General features: G+C 34.2%; 1 protein-coding gene across 1 annotated transcript; it reads left to right on the top strand.

The window, feature by feature from the left end:
* Positions 1 to 2195: 2195 nt before the first annotated feature.
* LOC147069500 (glucose dehydrogenase [FAD, quinone]-like) lies at positions 2196 to 9160 on the top strand. The gene is made up of 4 exons (XM_085950275.1): positions 2196 to 2262; positions 3746 to 3983; positions 5769 to 5902; positions 7502 to 9160. Exons 2-4 carry the CDS (start codon positions 3830 to 3832, stop codon positions 9086 to 9088), a joined length of 1875 nt encoding a protein of 624 aa, XP_085806401.1. The 5' UTR covers positions 2196 to 2262; positions 3746 to 3829; the 3' UTR covers positions 9089 to 9160.
* Positions 9161 to 14319: the final 5159 nt, after the last annotated feature.

Raw genomic sequence — 14319 nt, 5'->3', positions numbered from 1 at the left:
CGGTCCTAATCTATTGATTAAAAGTGGAATAAGTACTAAAAAAAATGCGTTTTATTAAATAAAAACAATACATTGGCTCTACTTGATTCCATCGTACGTGAAGAAATCGCATCTCCACAAATTTAAGATAGTCACTGTTTTGTAGAGTTTTTTTAATTACCATTTTATAATGACAATCCTGGTTTTTTTCCATATTTGATAAGGGTGCGTTGGCCATAAGGTGATTAGCTTCGTATATCATAAAATCATCTCGCAAAATATATATTTTTTTTTTAATTTTAGGAAACTGGCCTGAGATAGCGATAAGAAAAAAACAATGAGTGTGCATACAACGTATATTTTATCGCAAATATGCAGTTACAGTCGTGGTCAATTATCTGATCAAATTTTTTTTTTTTAAGTGAAACTTCTTTGCCACAGACAACCATTAGGCGTAGTATTTCCCTCTATGCGTTCAAGCCAAATGACATTAATATGGACGAAGCATCTGGAAAAAAAATACACTCACTTTTTTGTCGGGTCTGACGAATGGCATAATCTGTTCTAATAATATATATATAAATGTAATAATGTCATTGGTTCAGGCGTACTTTGCCGGCTGGTTTTTACCGTGTCCGAAAATTTGTACATGCATACCATAGAGGTATGAAATAAAAAGAGGGGCAAAAAATCGGCTTTCTCATACAACCGAATGAAGCAGGCCAACAATAGCCGACAACTTACGAGAAATAGCGACGCGATAAAAAAATTCAGGACATCACGGAGGATTGACTTCATCATTATAACGTATCCATATAATATAATGATTTAATATTTTGCCATAAATTGATTACCAGCCAACCTCACCATACTTTCATATAACCTGCCGCCCCTAGGTGCATACGTACAAATTTCAGTATCACACTTTACCGTGAAATTTTGTATCGGAAATATAAATTCGTATATTAAAAACCGTCTGTATAGTCATCATCATCATCATCAGCCGGGGTCAGTCCACTGCTGGATGAAGGCCTCCCCAAGCTTTCTCCAACTCTCTCGGTCCTGTGTCGTTCGCTGCCACGCATTTCGGCCGAACTTTACCAGTTCGTCAATCCAGCGGCTTTTAGGGCAACCCTGTGGCCGTTTCGTGCCCCTTGATGACGGCATTTGTCCAGCGGCCGTCCTTTCGGCGAGCAATGTGCCCCGCCCATCTCCATTTCAGCTGTTTGGCAACGTCTATTACATCGCGTACTCTTGTCTGCTTCCTAACCCATTCGTTTCTCTTACGGTCCTTTCGCGTGATGCCCAACAAACACCTCTTCATGCCTCGCTGAGTGACTCTTAGCCTTTGGACACCTCTCGTGTTCAGGGTCCACGTCTCGCAGCCAAACGTGAGCACAGGTAGCACACATTGGTTGAACACCCTACGCTTAAGACATAATGGTAGGTCAATCTTGAAGATACTATTCAGACGTCCGAAAGCACTCCATCCCAGCTTTGTTCTTCGAGCAATTTCATCGTGCATGCTTCCGTCTATGGACACCTGCTGTCCGAGATAGACGTAGCTGCTGACTTGCTCGAGTTGGGTGCCAGAAATATAATATAGTACTGAGATAAAATTCATATCTAAATAAAACACGGTTCTTGTCGTTTTACAGGAAGCCAGCGGCAAACAAATTTTGAAAATACATTTAGTCGACATATTGAATTAGTTGTTAGGTTGGGTTAGGTTTTCGTTCTTGAATTCATGAATTTTGCCAACATCGGCTATGAAAATTGGCGCTGTTGCCTCCTGGTTTCCCGTAAACCGACTTGTACCAAAAACACGTAATAAAAACTACCGAAATAAAAGGAAAAGGCAGTAGAAAATAGGTATGTAATTAAATTAGAAAAATATAACAACGCCTAATTTTTTCATCTTGGTGCTATAGAGATGACCGTATACTATACGGTCATCACTTTCGGAAAAGAAAACTCACGGCGAACTGTGCTACGGTGAAATGTAGTACGTACAATTTACATGTAACCGGCATCTACACGTCCTGAAAATATCAGAATACCAAAATATCAGCGATTCAAATTACTTTCAATTTCGTAATGGTCATAGCACCCCATACGCACCGCAAAGAAAGCCGAAGTCCTACGTCAAAAGGTTTGACACCAATGTACACTTAATTAAAAAAAATATATAAATAAGATTGTTAAAAATATACGTTACGTCGCAAATAAGCAGTATTGCTGTAAGGTGCATTAATTAATTAATTTTCTGTTCTAACAGACAAGGTGAAAAAATTATTTCACACATTTTCTGATTATTTAGTGAAGTGATAAAATTTTAAATGGTGTCTTCTTTGATTTAATTAGAATTTAATTAGACTTGCTGAAATACGTAAATCAGTCGACATTTTATCTTCCCTTTGATCTAACCAATTTTTTTACAATAATTATATCACTGATAATCTGAAGACATTTTTCATAAATAGAAAGAAAGTGTTATGTGATATATCAAATTTCTAAGAACCGCTTGCTATCCACACATTAATAGCAAATACGTGTCATTGTTATCGCGGATATAGGGGAGGCAACGCACAAGCGGTTTTTAAATATTTTCATTTCACGGAGCCCTCTGTGTAAAACCAAACTTACATGTCGCTTTAAACAAGTATGAGAATATCCTATTGAAAATTTTCAAAACTCAGAACCAAATTAGGGAGGTTATTTGTAGCCTTCAATCAAAAGTGTACGTATATCAAAAAAGCAGGGCTTGAAATGGAATAGACCGCACCGGAGCCACGTTTCTGTTCACGAAATCCTTAAAATTAGCGATTTGTTTCGTGGAAAAATTAATTTGACCATCTGTAATAGATGGGCCATAATATAACACAGTTGTTTTTATAATATAATATATAAAATTAGATAACTAAGTTAATATTTTCAAAACATTATCGAGCGGTTGGTAAAATTTTCCATTTCTAGAGCTGAGAAAAAGACAATCTTAATATTTTTTTCTGCGTGCCTACTTCAGTTAAAAACTTTTTTTCGTAGATTGATTACTATTTGAAAATCAAATACAGAATTCGGAATAGTGAAAGAAAACTAATGAAGTATTCATATTTAAATAAATTAAAATGTAAATATGTATATATATTAATTATAACACTACAACAGGCCATGAGGCTCAATGACAGTAATGTAGTGTAACAGTAGTATATTTAGAATAGATAGAGAGCCGCTGTATAAAGAGTGCAGTATTAAAATAAAAGGAATCTGCTGGATAGTAATAAATGACGAAATGTCAGTGTAATATTAATTTTGTTATCGTTTGAAGAAATTTGTCAAAAGCATATTAATCTATCATTGAAGTCGTTCATTGGCACTGAATTAATAATATTTTTTACCGAACAGCATGCATCGCACATTTTGAATAACACTGAACTAACCTTACATTTGATATAAACCTTAACATAGGTATTCACACTGAAATCGTAGTTCATGCATATTTAAGATCAGAATCATTATTTTTAAATCAAAATTACTACAGCTCCACCAGTATAAGTTATCCGCTGAGTGAGGGTGCCACATGCTAACATTTGGCATATCATTCAATTCGTTTTATACTAAGGTGAGCGTCGTTCTAATATCGAACACTTGACGATTTATGATAGTAAATCTATAATTTCTTTGCGAAGCAACCAGCTGACACTTTGCAACACATGTTTAGGACAAGGAGAAGATTTACTATTATACTTTTTAATTTTTATTTCAGCTAAATATTTACGAGACTAGTGTCGCAGGCGATTTTTTTTTGTATTGGCCTGTACTAAGAAAACTACGGTGAACGGTGAAGACCATGGATATATTCAACTCGACTGGATCCTGCGAATTGCCGGGGGCGATGTCTTCTCTCATATTGGCTAGTTTCAGCACACTTCTGGCCGCCCGATGTGAGCTGAATGATGACACATCATGGCCGCCGGATTACACCGAGAAACTTCTTAATGGAGGTAGGACCTTTCTTACCATTTAAAGTTGTAATTCATCTATGAGGTAAAACTCGTAATATAGGTGGACTTCAACGCTGTTGGATTAGTGTAATTAATATTTAAGTTTTGCGAAAGTCGTAATATAAAGTAACACAAAAATAATGACAAGAAACTGCATTTGTTTGAAATTAGTGAATGAAAAATCACGGTTGAAGAAGCTTCGCATTTTAACATTCATATAGGGAAGAGTGTTGTACCTGTGGATAGGGGCTTTATTTCAGTAGGTATTCATATTTTTGCAATACAGTGTTCTAGGGATTTACGCACATATAACTCTGGCAACACCCAATCCAATTTTCAGTCCAGGAAAGCTGCCAAATTATGAATTATTTTGAATTTGTGTTTTTTAGACCTAAAACTAAGCATTTGACTATTTACTGTTTATTTTGACATAATTATTGAGAGATCATTGGATACAACTTATAAATTTAATTTGATTTGTGAATAATTAATTGTTAAGTTAAAGGAATGCATTTTGTCAAAATGTATACTCAAAAAACTTCAGCACACTTTTAATGTAAAATTTTGATTTTTTGTACCTTTGGACATATCGCTGGTCCATATATCGCTGAACATATCCAAAGATACAACATGAATAGGTTTGTTGATATTTACATGATTTTAAGCTAATAAAAGCATATTTTTTAGAGAATTAGTTATTAATGTTACAAACATCTTTAGTATGTCCATTTAACACATTTTTTCACAGATTTATTTAATTTGATGAAAAAAATTATCTTATTAACCCGTGAACAAGTTCCCGATATTCGATTTTTTGTCAAAAAATCAAAACCCTTTGCACTGAATATGTTTTTTTATTTTGTAATTATAAGCCCAGATAATCACCTTTATTGATGACATCAAAAACATTGCATAATATTATGTATTTGACGATTTAGAAATGAAAAACGAAAAATTGTCCACAGGTACAACACCTAAGAGTCTATCAACATGGTGCGTTTTTGCGCGCGCGAGTACCAAAAATGCTTTACGCTCAGTATTCAACATGGAAATCGAGAAAACTGAGGCTTGCGTACCGTCAATGGTCATATTAGATGATCTAATGCAGCGGTCACCATTTATTTTTTGAAAAGGGTCAACATGTAAATATTTTAGGCCAAATCGAGATTCAATATTGGGACAATAACTAAAATAAAATTTGGTAAAAATAAAGATGATTTCAAGTTATACACATTCATATTTTTATAAAAATCGATGTTTTTTAAAATAAATATAAAAAATATTCAAACGATGAATCAGTCAACAATCTAAACGACGAAAAATTGAAAACTTAATAAACTAAATTTTAATAATAAATATGAACATAAAATGTAATGTAATAATAAGATGTGACCCTGCAACGAATTCAAATTTTGTTACATTTTTTTTACAATTGTAAGTTTATCTTTTAATTAAAAAAAAACTTTTTAATGTTTTCAGATACCTATTTATTAATTAATACAGTTAAAATTGTAAATTATCAAAAAAAAATCTCAAATTGCAAGCTTCGTATTTTTCGGCTAGGTTCTCTGGTCGCATGCGTCTCCCCCTTAAATAACAAGTAAAAAAAACACTGACTACAATTTATTGAATAAACTTTTATTTTAATAATAATATAAAATATGAATTATAATAAGTATATTTAATATATTATATTTAGTAAAAAATTGTGCTGCCGTTGGAATACGGATAATTTTGCGACAAGTAATAAACTAGCAATTTTTAAAATAATCCAACTATTTTCAGGCCTCCAGGTGTTTGATTTCATTGTGGTTGGCGCAGGATCCTCTGGATCGGTCATAGCAAACAGACTGACAGAAATTTCAAAGTGGAACGTCCTGTTGGTGGAAGCCGGTGGAAATCCAAAAGCTGAAAGCGAGGTAAGATAAATCGCATGATAAATAAAAGATTCTTCAAATGGTTAGCGATTAAATCTATTAGGTGTATATCCATGTTAGATGGAAGGGAAGAGTTGGTCAGCCTGCCATTGTGCCTAGGGTTGAACTTCTTTAGCATATTTAAAAAATAATGTTACATTCTTAAATCTTATGAGTAAAGTTATTCGTCAATTATATTTAAACAGAAAAAACATGATCGATCCTAAGAAAATCATATAGGACTCCATAGAGTAGAGAACATCAATATTTATAATATAATATTAGAATATCTCTAGCATTTAATTATTACAACGTTTTTATTAGCTCGTATTCTTCATTGTCCGGTGGTTGTTTGTCCAGTACAAATCTTGCAATCGATTTTTAACTAACTTCCCGACTAGTTAGACATTTGAATGTTTTAGAATCAGAACACGATGCCAATGCATTCTTTCAATACTTTTAGCGACCTTTAAGCAGAATTGAATTCAATTTCAGTGAATTCTGTTTTGTATGGAAAGTTATTTCAGAAAATTCCGTAAAAAGTAAAATACTATTATTGGTTGCGAAGGGGGTGGTCTAAGCAACTAAATTATTAATATATACGTGCGTTACTATGGAAATCAAAATGAAATGTCAAAATGGCATTTCAATATTCTGTATTTGTTTGTTTTTTATTTATTTATTTCATATCAAGTACAAGTTTGAGCATATTGAGCATAATAATTCAATAGAAAATCAAAAAACGTTGTAGGTATATGAAAAGTTCTTTTTATCTTGAAAATATATTTTTATTAGTTGCGTCTGAAACATTAACCGATGGTAGGTACTAACTTTGATTAAAAGACGGTGTCAAGATCTCAAAAAAATAGTTTTCATTCTTTACATTGGAAAACTTTGGATTTTGAAAATATCATAAGATGAAAGCGAACTCGATCAAAAATGTCACTTATACCTGAAAAAGCTTAGGTTGTGAACGAAAAAGAAGAAAAACTATGGTACAATGGGGTGAATGTATAGTGATAACCCATTTTATAAATCAATATAATTATATAAGCCAAGTACCTACTGTTACATTCCCAAATGGTCCCCCATTTGGGGATGTTTCTGTGAATCTGAAGAGGACCAAATCGATATCAAACCAACAAATAGTGGGTTCATTACGAAAATAAATATTAATAAACCGGCAACGTTGTATATGGTTGCCGGCGAAATTTCATATTGAAGAACTCCGCATTGTGTTGGTTCGCGAACGGCTTTTTTGTTTTGTTTTTAGCGCATCAGAACGTGGGCGGCGAACAGACAGAAAACACTGTTCGCTCGCGCTACGCACATTTCGCCATCCGTAAAATAAATTATATAAAATGTAGTAATCTAGTATATATTATCATCAATCAAACTCGTCGTTTCCATCATAATTCCGGTGTGTTAATTGTCCACCTTCAAGTCCTAAAATCCAGACGAAAAACCATACTAAAAATAAAAGTGACAGCGTGGTATTCACATTCGAAAATGGAGGGAAGTGATACTACGTATAGTTTAATTATATGGCAACAATGTTGTTAAAAAATAACAGTAGGTATACTAACTTGAATCATTTTCTAGGTGCCAGCTTTGTTTCCGTTCGCTTTCAATACCGATATGGATTGGAATTATAAGCCCGAAAAAGATCCAGGATTCTGTTTGATAATGGAAGACCGTCGGTGCAGCTGGCCAAGAGGGAAAGCTTTGGGAGGAACCAGTGCGATCAACTCAATGCTGTATGTCAGAGGAAACTCGAGAGACTACGACGAATGGGAGAGGAAAGGTAACACGGGGTGGGGATACCAGAATGTTCTTCAGTACTTCAAAAAGAGCGAGAATTTGGAAGATCCAAACATTCTAGCGAATGAAAACTTTACACAATCACACGGAGTTGGTGGATATTTAAATGTGGGAGAATTTAACGATACAGGATTGTGGGGAGACAAGATACTAGCAGCGGTTAAAGAACTTGGGCATGGTAATATTGTCGATATAAATTCCGGTGAGGATTACTTAGGATTTACAAAAGTTCAAGGCAATTTAGTAAATGGTCAACGTATGTCATCTGCAAGAGCGTTTCTATCGCCAATAAAAAGCCGTAGAAATCTTTTCGTTTTGAAAAATGCATTAGTAACAAAAATAAACATTGATGAGAAGAATAAAAAAGCCGTTGGGGTTGTCGTTCAATTGGCAAACGGTCAATCCGTGGAGATAAAAGCAAAGAAAGAAATAATAGTCTCAGGCGGTGCTGTCAACTCTCCCCAATTGTTAATGTTATCAGGCATTGGACCCTCACAACATTTAACAGACATGGGAATAAAAACAATCGCTGATTTACCTGTGGGAGAAAATTTGCAAGATCACTCAAACATCAGATTATTTTTTACATTTAACAAAGGAAGAGCTCAAACGCAAAGCGACAAAGACATTGCGTTGAGTTTGGCAACATATTTAACACAGCGTAGAGGTAGACTGTCATCTGTTGGAGAATCTAATACTATAGGATTTATAAATACAAAAAAAGATTCACCATATCCGGACGTAGAGTACCACTTATATGTTAGACCACCCACAAATGGAACTCTTATTCATATCAGTGAAGAGTTCCGACGCTTAAATGCGTTCTTCTTTACGAACGCCAACATTTTTGTACCGATGGTCTGCCTGCTACAACCGAAGTCCAGAGGCAAAATTTTATTAAATAGCACGAACCCACACGACAGTCCGCGCATATTTCCCAACTACTTCCATGAAAATGAAGATGTGGAGACATTATTAAGAGGAATTCAAGAAATAATAAAACTAGAGAATACAACAGCATTAAAAAAAGATAATATAAAACTTGAAGAAATAGTATTACCGGAGTGTAGCAAATACACATTTAAAAGTAGAGAATACTGGACGTGTTATATGGCCCATACATCCACGACTATGTATCATCCAGTAGGAACTGTCAAAATGGGACCGTCTGATGATGTAACATCTGTTGTCAGTCCAACTCTGAAAGTTATCGGAATCAAAGGTTTAAGAGTGGCTGATGCAAGTATTATGCCAGAGATTGTAAGCGGAAACACCAACGCGCCGTGCATTATGATCGGAGAAAAGGCTGCCGATATGATCAAAGATGATTGGCAGTATGAAACAGATAGAGACATTTTTGATCTGTAATTAGAATTATTTTGAGCATACAATATAATTTCGTTGAATATTCTCGGAAAATGTAATTTATTTTTGTATACAGATTAACTAAAAATGTATTAAAGTAGGAAACCGGTTTACGATTTTTGTAAAAAAAAAATATAATATAGTTTGAAGTGAAACGTGTGTGGAGGTGAGGATTGATGATGTGAGATGTGATTAGCGGAGTATGAAGACTGGTAGTTGTTGGTGGAGATAGCGAGTTGTTTTCCGAATTGAAGAGTACAGTTTAGCCAATAATATAAGATATAAAAACAAAGTGAGATATATAGCCCAAGGCTTGGCGATACCGGGTGAGTGTAGTCGCGTGACTGTTATACGATCAGTATAAAAACGGAGTAAGATTTTCATTCAATCGTGATATTCTATTTATTGAACACCTCACGATTGAATAGTGCTGACACTCAGTATCCCATGCCAGTGAGAAATACTTTTAAATAATAAATATCACTGAGAAAAATGCAATAAAATATAATAATAATGAATGTGTTGTTTAAATTTATTCAACATAAGAGCTATGTTATGTCCTGTCTATCTTCTTTGTCTTATCGTGGGTATAACTGCTCGAGTAAACAAAATTCAAAAGCAATCCTCATCAATGGCACTCATATCGATCGGCGAGTGGACAACCGCTAGACAAATGGCGTCATACAGTGGTATAGGAAAATTATTCTACAGCGGCACCATAGGCGTTGCGCGTATGTATTGGAATTGCTTGCTGCAATGCCTGGTTTAATGCTAACAAACAGTACCACTACAACTGCGAGTCACTTTTTCCGTATCCATGGTGTCACTGTAGAAAGATTTACCTATACCCAACGGAAACCAACCGTCCACATGGACACCCTAAAACTCGCTGCATAGATGAAATTAAAGTTCGGTATTTGTACATCGCAGCAAGGAGCTAGTGACCGAGAAGAGTGGAAGGAGCTAGTAGTAGAGCTCATCTAGCAGTAGATCGACCCCGGGAGATGATGACCGGCTCAAGTGTAAAACAAAACGTTCAATAATCAGCATTGAAACAGATATTTCACCTATCAAGTTGATGTGCACATCCTGGGCATACAATCGCCATCTACGAAAGCTACCATTCATATTCAAGGTCAATGACACTGCATCGTCTATTCGTTACTCCACACTTAAACAACCCCACAGTAGTTTGCAATTACCATCCAAACTTACCAATACAGTCCACTGCTTCCCTTCGAAATAGTTTCTTCTATTTATACTTAAAAAGAATTAAGTGGGCCTATTTCGTATAAATATTCAAAACAAATTAATAAATGCAATAATTTTAATTAGTAAAATGCTGAAAATGCAACTAGCTGAGTAAGTTACTATAAAAAAAATTATAGCTTTCGTAGCTATTTATCTATTTTACCACGTTTTTATTAGTTCGTGTTCTTCTTTGTCCGGTACAGTACAAATTTTTTCTTGTTTGTCCAAGATTTGTATTGGACGATTGAAGATTTTTAACTAACTTCCCGTCTAGCTAGGCATTTCATACTTTTAGAATATATAAGAACACAACGACAATGAATTTTTTAAATACTTTGGGCCATCTTTAATCAGAATTGAATTCATTTTCAGTTAATTCTATTTTGTATGTTTCGGAAAAAAATCGTTAAAAGTAAAACACTATTATTGGTTGCTCAAGGGGTCCTAGCAACTAAATTATTAATATATACTTGCGTTACTATGGAAATCAATATGAAATGTCAAAATGACATTTCAGTATTCTATATTTATTCAGTATTTCTATCAAGTACAAAAAAAAGTATTTATTAATACATAGAATTGTCAAGTTTATATGATTTGTTGAGTCACTACTATGGTATTCGATGTGTGGGTTGAGGATAATGATAATGAAGTCTACGATGTAGCAGGGTGAGATTTATTAGCAGCGTATCGGTACAATAGTATATTATAGAATGATAATACATATAATCTACTGAGGTAGTTACGAGCTAGGTACTTGGATTCGAGTGACATTTAGATAAATTATTCTTCGTTATTTATACAATAAAAAGTAATACATTAACATTAAATTCTGGTACATAATCATATTGGACTAATTATAGAGTCAGCGTTTCAAATCGAGTAGCTTGTGAAATATTATTCATTATTACCGTCGTAAGAAAATATGATACCATAAAAAATGATTATTCGGCTAATACACCGTAATGATATAATGTGCTGTGATATGATGTAATAATATACCGTATCTAATATCGCCAATCAACTTGCTGATCTAAATAAGATTTGTTTACTGGAAATTGATTCGCTGGGAATATATTATTGCAGAATAATTTGATACATTAAACAATATATATTTGATCGCTTCGATCTTTATTAGATTCAACAGAAAATTTAAAAACGTGGTTCTTTTTATCTTGTAATTATTTGTAATATATTTTTTTATTAGTTGCGTCTGAAATATTAATAAGCCGCCTCTAAGAGAGATTTTTTAAAAAAAAATCACAAACTTTGCCCTATGCCTAAATTATCAAATTTCTAGAGAATTATCATAGTCATTAACAAGCTGCAATATAAAAAAATATACCTTAGCTAGAAACTGCAATATTAAAAACTATTTTTTTGTATTTGCATTTTTCGTTTAAACGCCAAGATGAATAATTTGATAACTGTGTTTTGCAAAAAACGATTGATGACATTTGAAAAATATGCGTTTATAAATAAATAAACAAATCAATTTTGCTGTAACGATTTGGAAAATTAATATTAATAATGCGACATCACGTCTTTGGTTTGTTGTGCTACTTTAGGGTACTTGTAAAGTCCAGACGAAGATACATCAGTTTGGTGAACATTGAACATTGTCCACAAACTATTCGAAAGTTCTAATATGAATGTCCTTGTATTTTTGTTTTTTGCCTAGGATGGAATACATTGTACATATGCAGAGGTTCGTGGTCTTGACTAATAGCAAGGAGCTGCAATATTATGTCAATGTAAACTAAATTTATGTATCCCTGTATATTAAAAGGGCCGTATAAGATACGGCCCCTTCCCGTACTGCGGGATCTTGTGCGATACAGTTCCGCCACTGATTACTAGTTAAGAGCATATATAAGTGAAACGGCAAATAATTTTCAACAGTAGGTGGGACGAAATTTTGCACTCGTCGCCAATCGGAGACCGACAGGCGAGGTGTGAGCACGTAAATTTGTTTTGTGATGGCGTCCGAGGAATATATTTTAAATCGTGTAAAGATGACTAAAAACATTATGCATGTACTTGAAAAAGAAAACATGTCAATGAATATACTATGAATATTACTAATATGATAATAAACATAACATTAAATGAACGCATGTTGAATTTTTATGACAAATTATATTTCGTTCGGCACGCGTCATTTGCACAATCCGCGCATCGCCTAGTCACGACCTTTTTAGACCATGCCTCAGCTGATTTTTTTTGCTGAATTGTAAAGAGAAGACCGTTATACGTTGAATTGCATTATTAACTAAAAAAAATTGAGTTGTTTTCTTATTGAAATGGGGTAGGTATTGATATATACATATTATTTATAACACTACAACAGATGAAGAGGCCCAATGGCAGAAGTATAGTGAAACAATAATGTATTTAGGAATAGAAGGGAAATAATCACTAACATCTGAGTAACTCACATAAATATATTGTGACCTCGCCAGGTCGAACTCGGAGCTCTCGGGTGAAAGGCCTGCGCCTTAGGCGTAAAACCCACTTAACGCAGCAAGTGTGGCTCTCGCGCAAAATTTCACAAGTGGCGCGTAAATCAACGAAAATACAACGTAATCAAATACGCCAGCGCCCACTGGATTTGACGACGCATTATGAGCGCCCGCCGCATGAATCATCGTTTTTGGCTTCTCGGCGATACGAATAAAAGAAAATACAATTGAGTCCATTCATTGAACACAGCGAGCGAAATCACGCTCTGGAAGCGTCGTCGTTCGACGGGCGAGAAGTCATTATTTAATAACAGAGAACTCTTTGTTTAATTTTATTCCGTGTCCTATATTTCGCTGGTTGAATAATGTCGTCGTAAATATTAATTACAAGCCCCGAAATAATATAATATTTTTATTGCTTTGTTATGAGAGACGCTGTAATAATAATTATTTTGTGCTGCTTGGGCCGCTTATAACATAGGTGACGGGTAATGCGCGGCAAGAGACGTGTGGTTATGGTTATGAATAAACGCTTCATACGCCGACTTCGCCCGCTCGACGCGTTCTATGGGCACTATCGCTTACGCATTTCACCACGAGAGCCGCATTCCATGCATTAAATTCTTTTTTTGATAGTATTATTTTCAGTCAATAGAAATATTTTTATAAACAGTTTGCATAATGAGTTCATATCTGACAAAGAAAAATACTACGTATTGTAAAAAATACTTGCAGTTCTATAGAAACTATCCGCGGCCAGAGGCTCTGCGGCACCCGGAGGAGCTGCGTGCCATGACTTTAGGAATCACTGATCTAGTTGTCAAACTAACGTTTTCGATCTGTGTCCTGAGTCCTGACTGTTTTATATAAGTGTTTATAAACATACCAGATTAGCGTAAAGTTAGACAGTTATGACACAATGATACACAAACGAAAAAAGAATGTTAGCCATTTGTTAACCCATTAGATATATAAATATACACCAAGTCCAAAGACCCATTGAAAAAAAATTGTGAATTTTCACAAACCCCGGGACTTAAGATATCATAAACCGACATATTACTTCTCGGGCAGCGTTATATAAAAACAATGTGTTATCAAAAAAATCTATGTAATACATTCAATAGTACGGAATAAGAAAAATAATCGAAAATAGCCTATATACTGGATTATTTGTTAGGTTAACCTAACCAAACCTAACCTAACCCAAACTATGAAATAATCCAGTATATAGGGTATTTTCAAAATGTGTTTGCCGCTGTATTCTACATAATCGACTAGAATCGTGTGTTTTTCAAATAAAAACATTGTATTAAATTACATCTTTCGTATTTTGTCACTAGATGTCGTCAATACATCTGAAGTAGTAGTAGTGCACTCCGCCCAAAGATGGCGGTGTACATTATTATAATAATTATTTGATATTTTTAGTGTATTACTTTTTTTAATGAAAAATAAATAGATAAATTAATAAATGAAACCTATGTAATCTACTCGTGAATAAAAAAATATAATTAAAAC

The sequence above is a fragment of the Rhyacophila brunnea genome, unplaced genomic scaffold (assembly GCF_057557595.1).
Source record: "Rhyacophila brunnea isolate RB1 unplaced genomic scaffold, BYU_Rbru_1.0 scaffold_23, whole genome shotgun sequence".
Lineage (NCBI taxonomy): Eukaryota > Metazoa > Arthropoda > Insecta > Trichoptera > Rhyacophilidae > Rhyacophila > Rhyacophila brunnea.
This window is presented reverse-complemented; position numbering and strand designations above follow the sequence as displayed.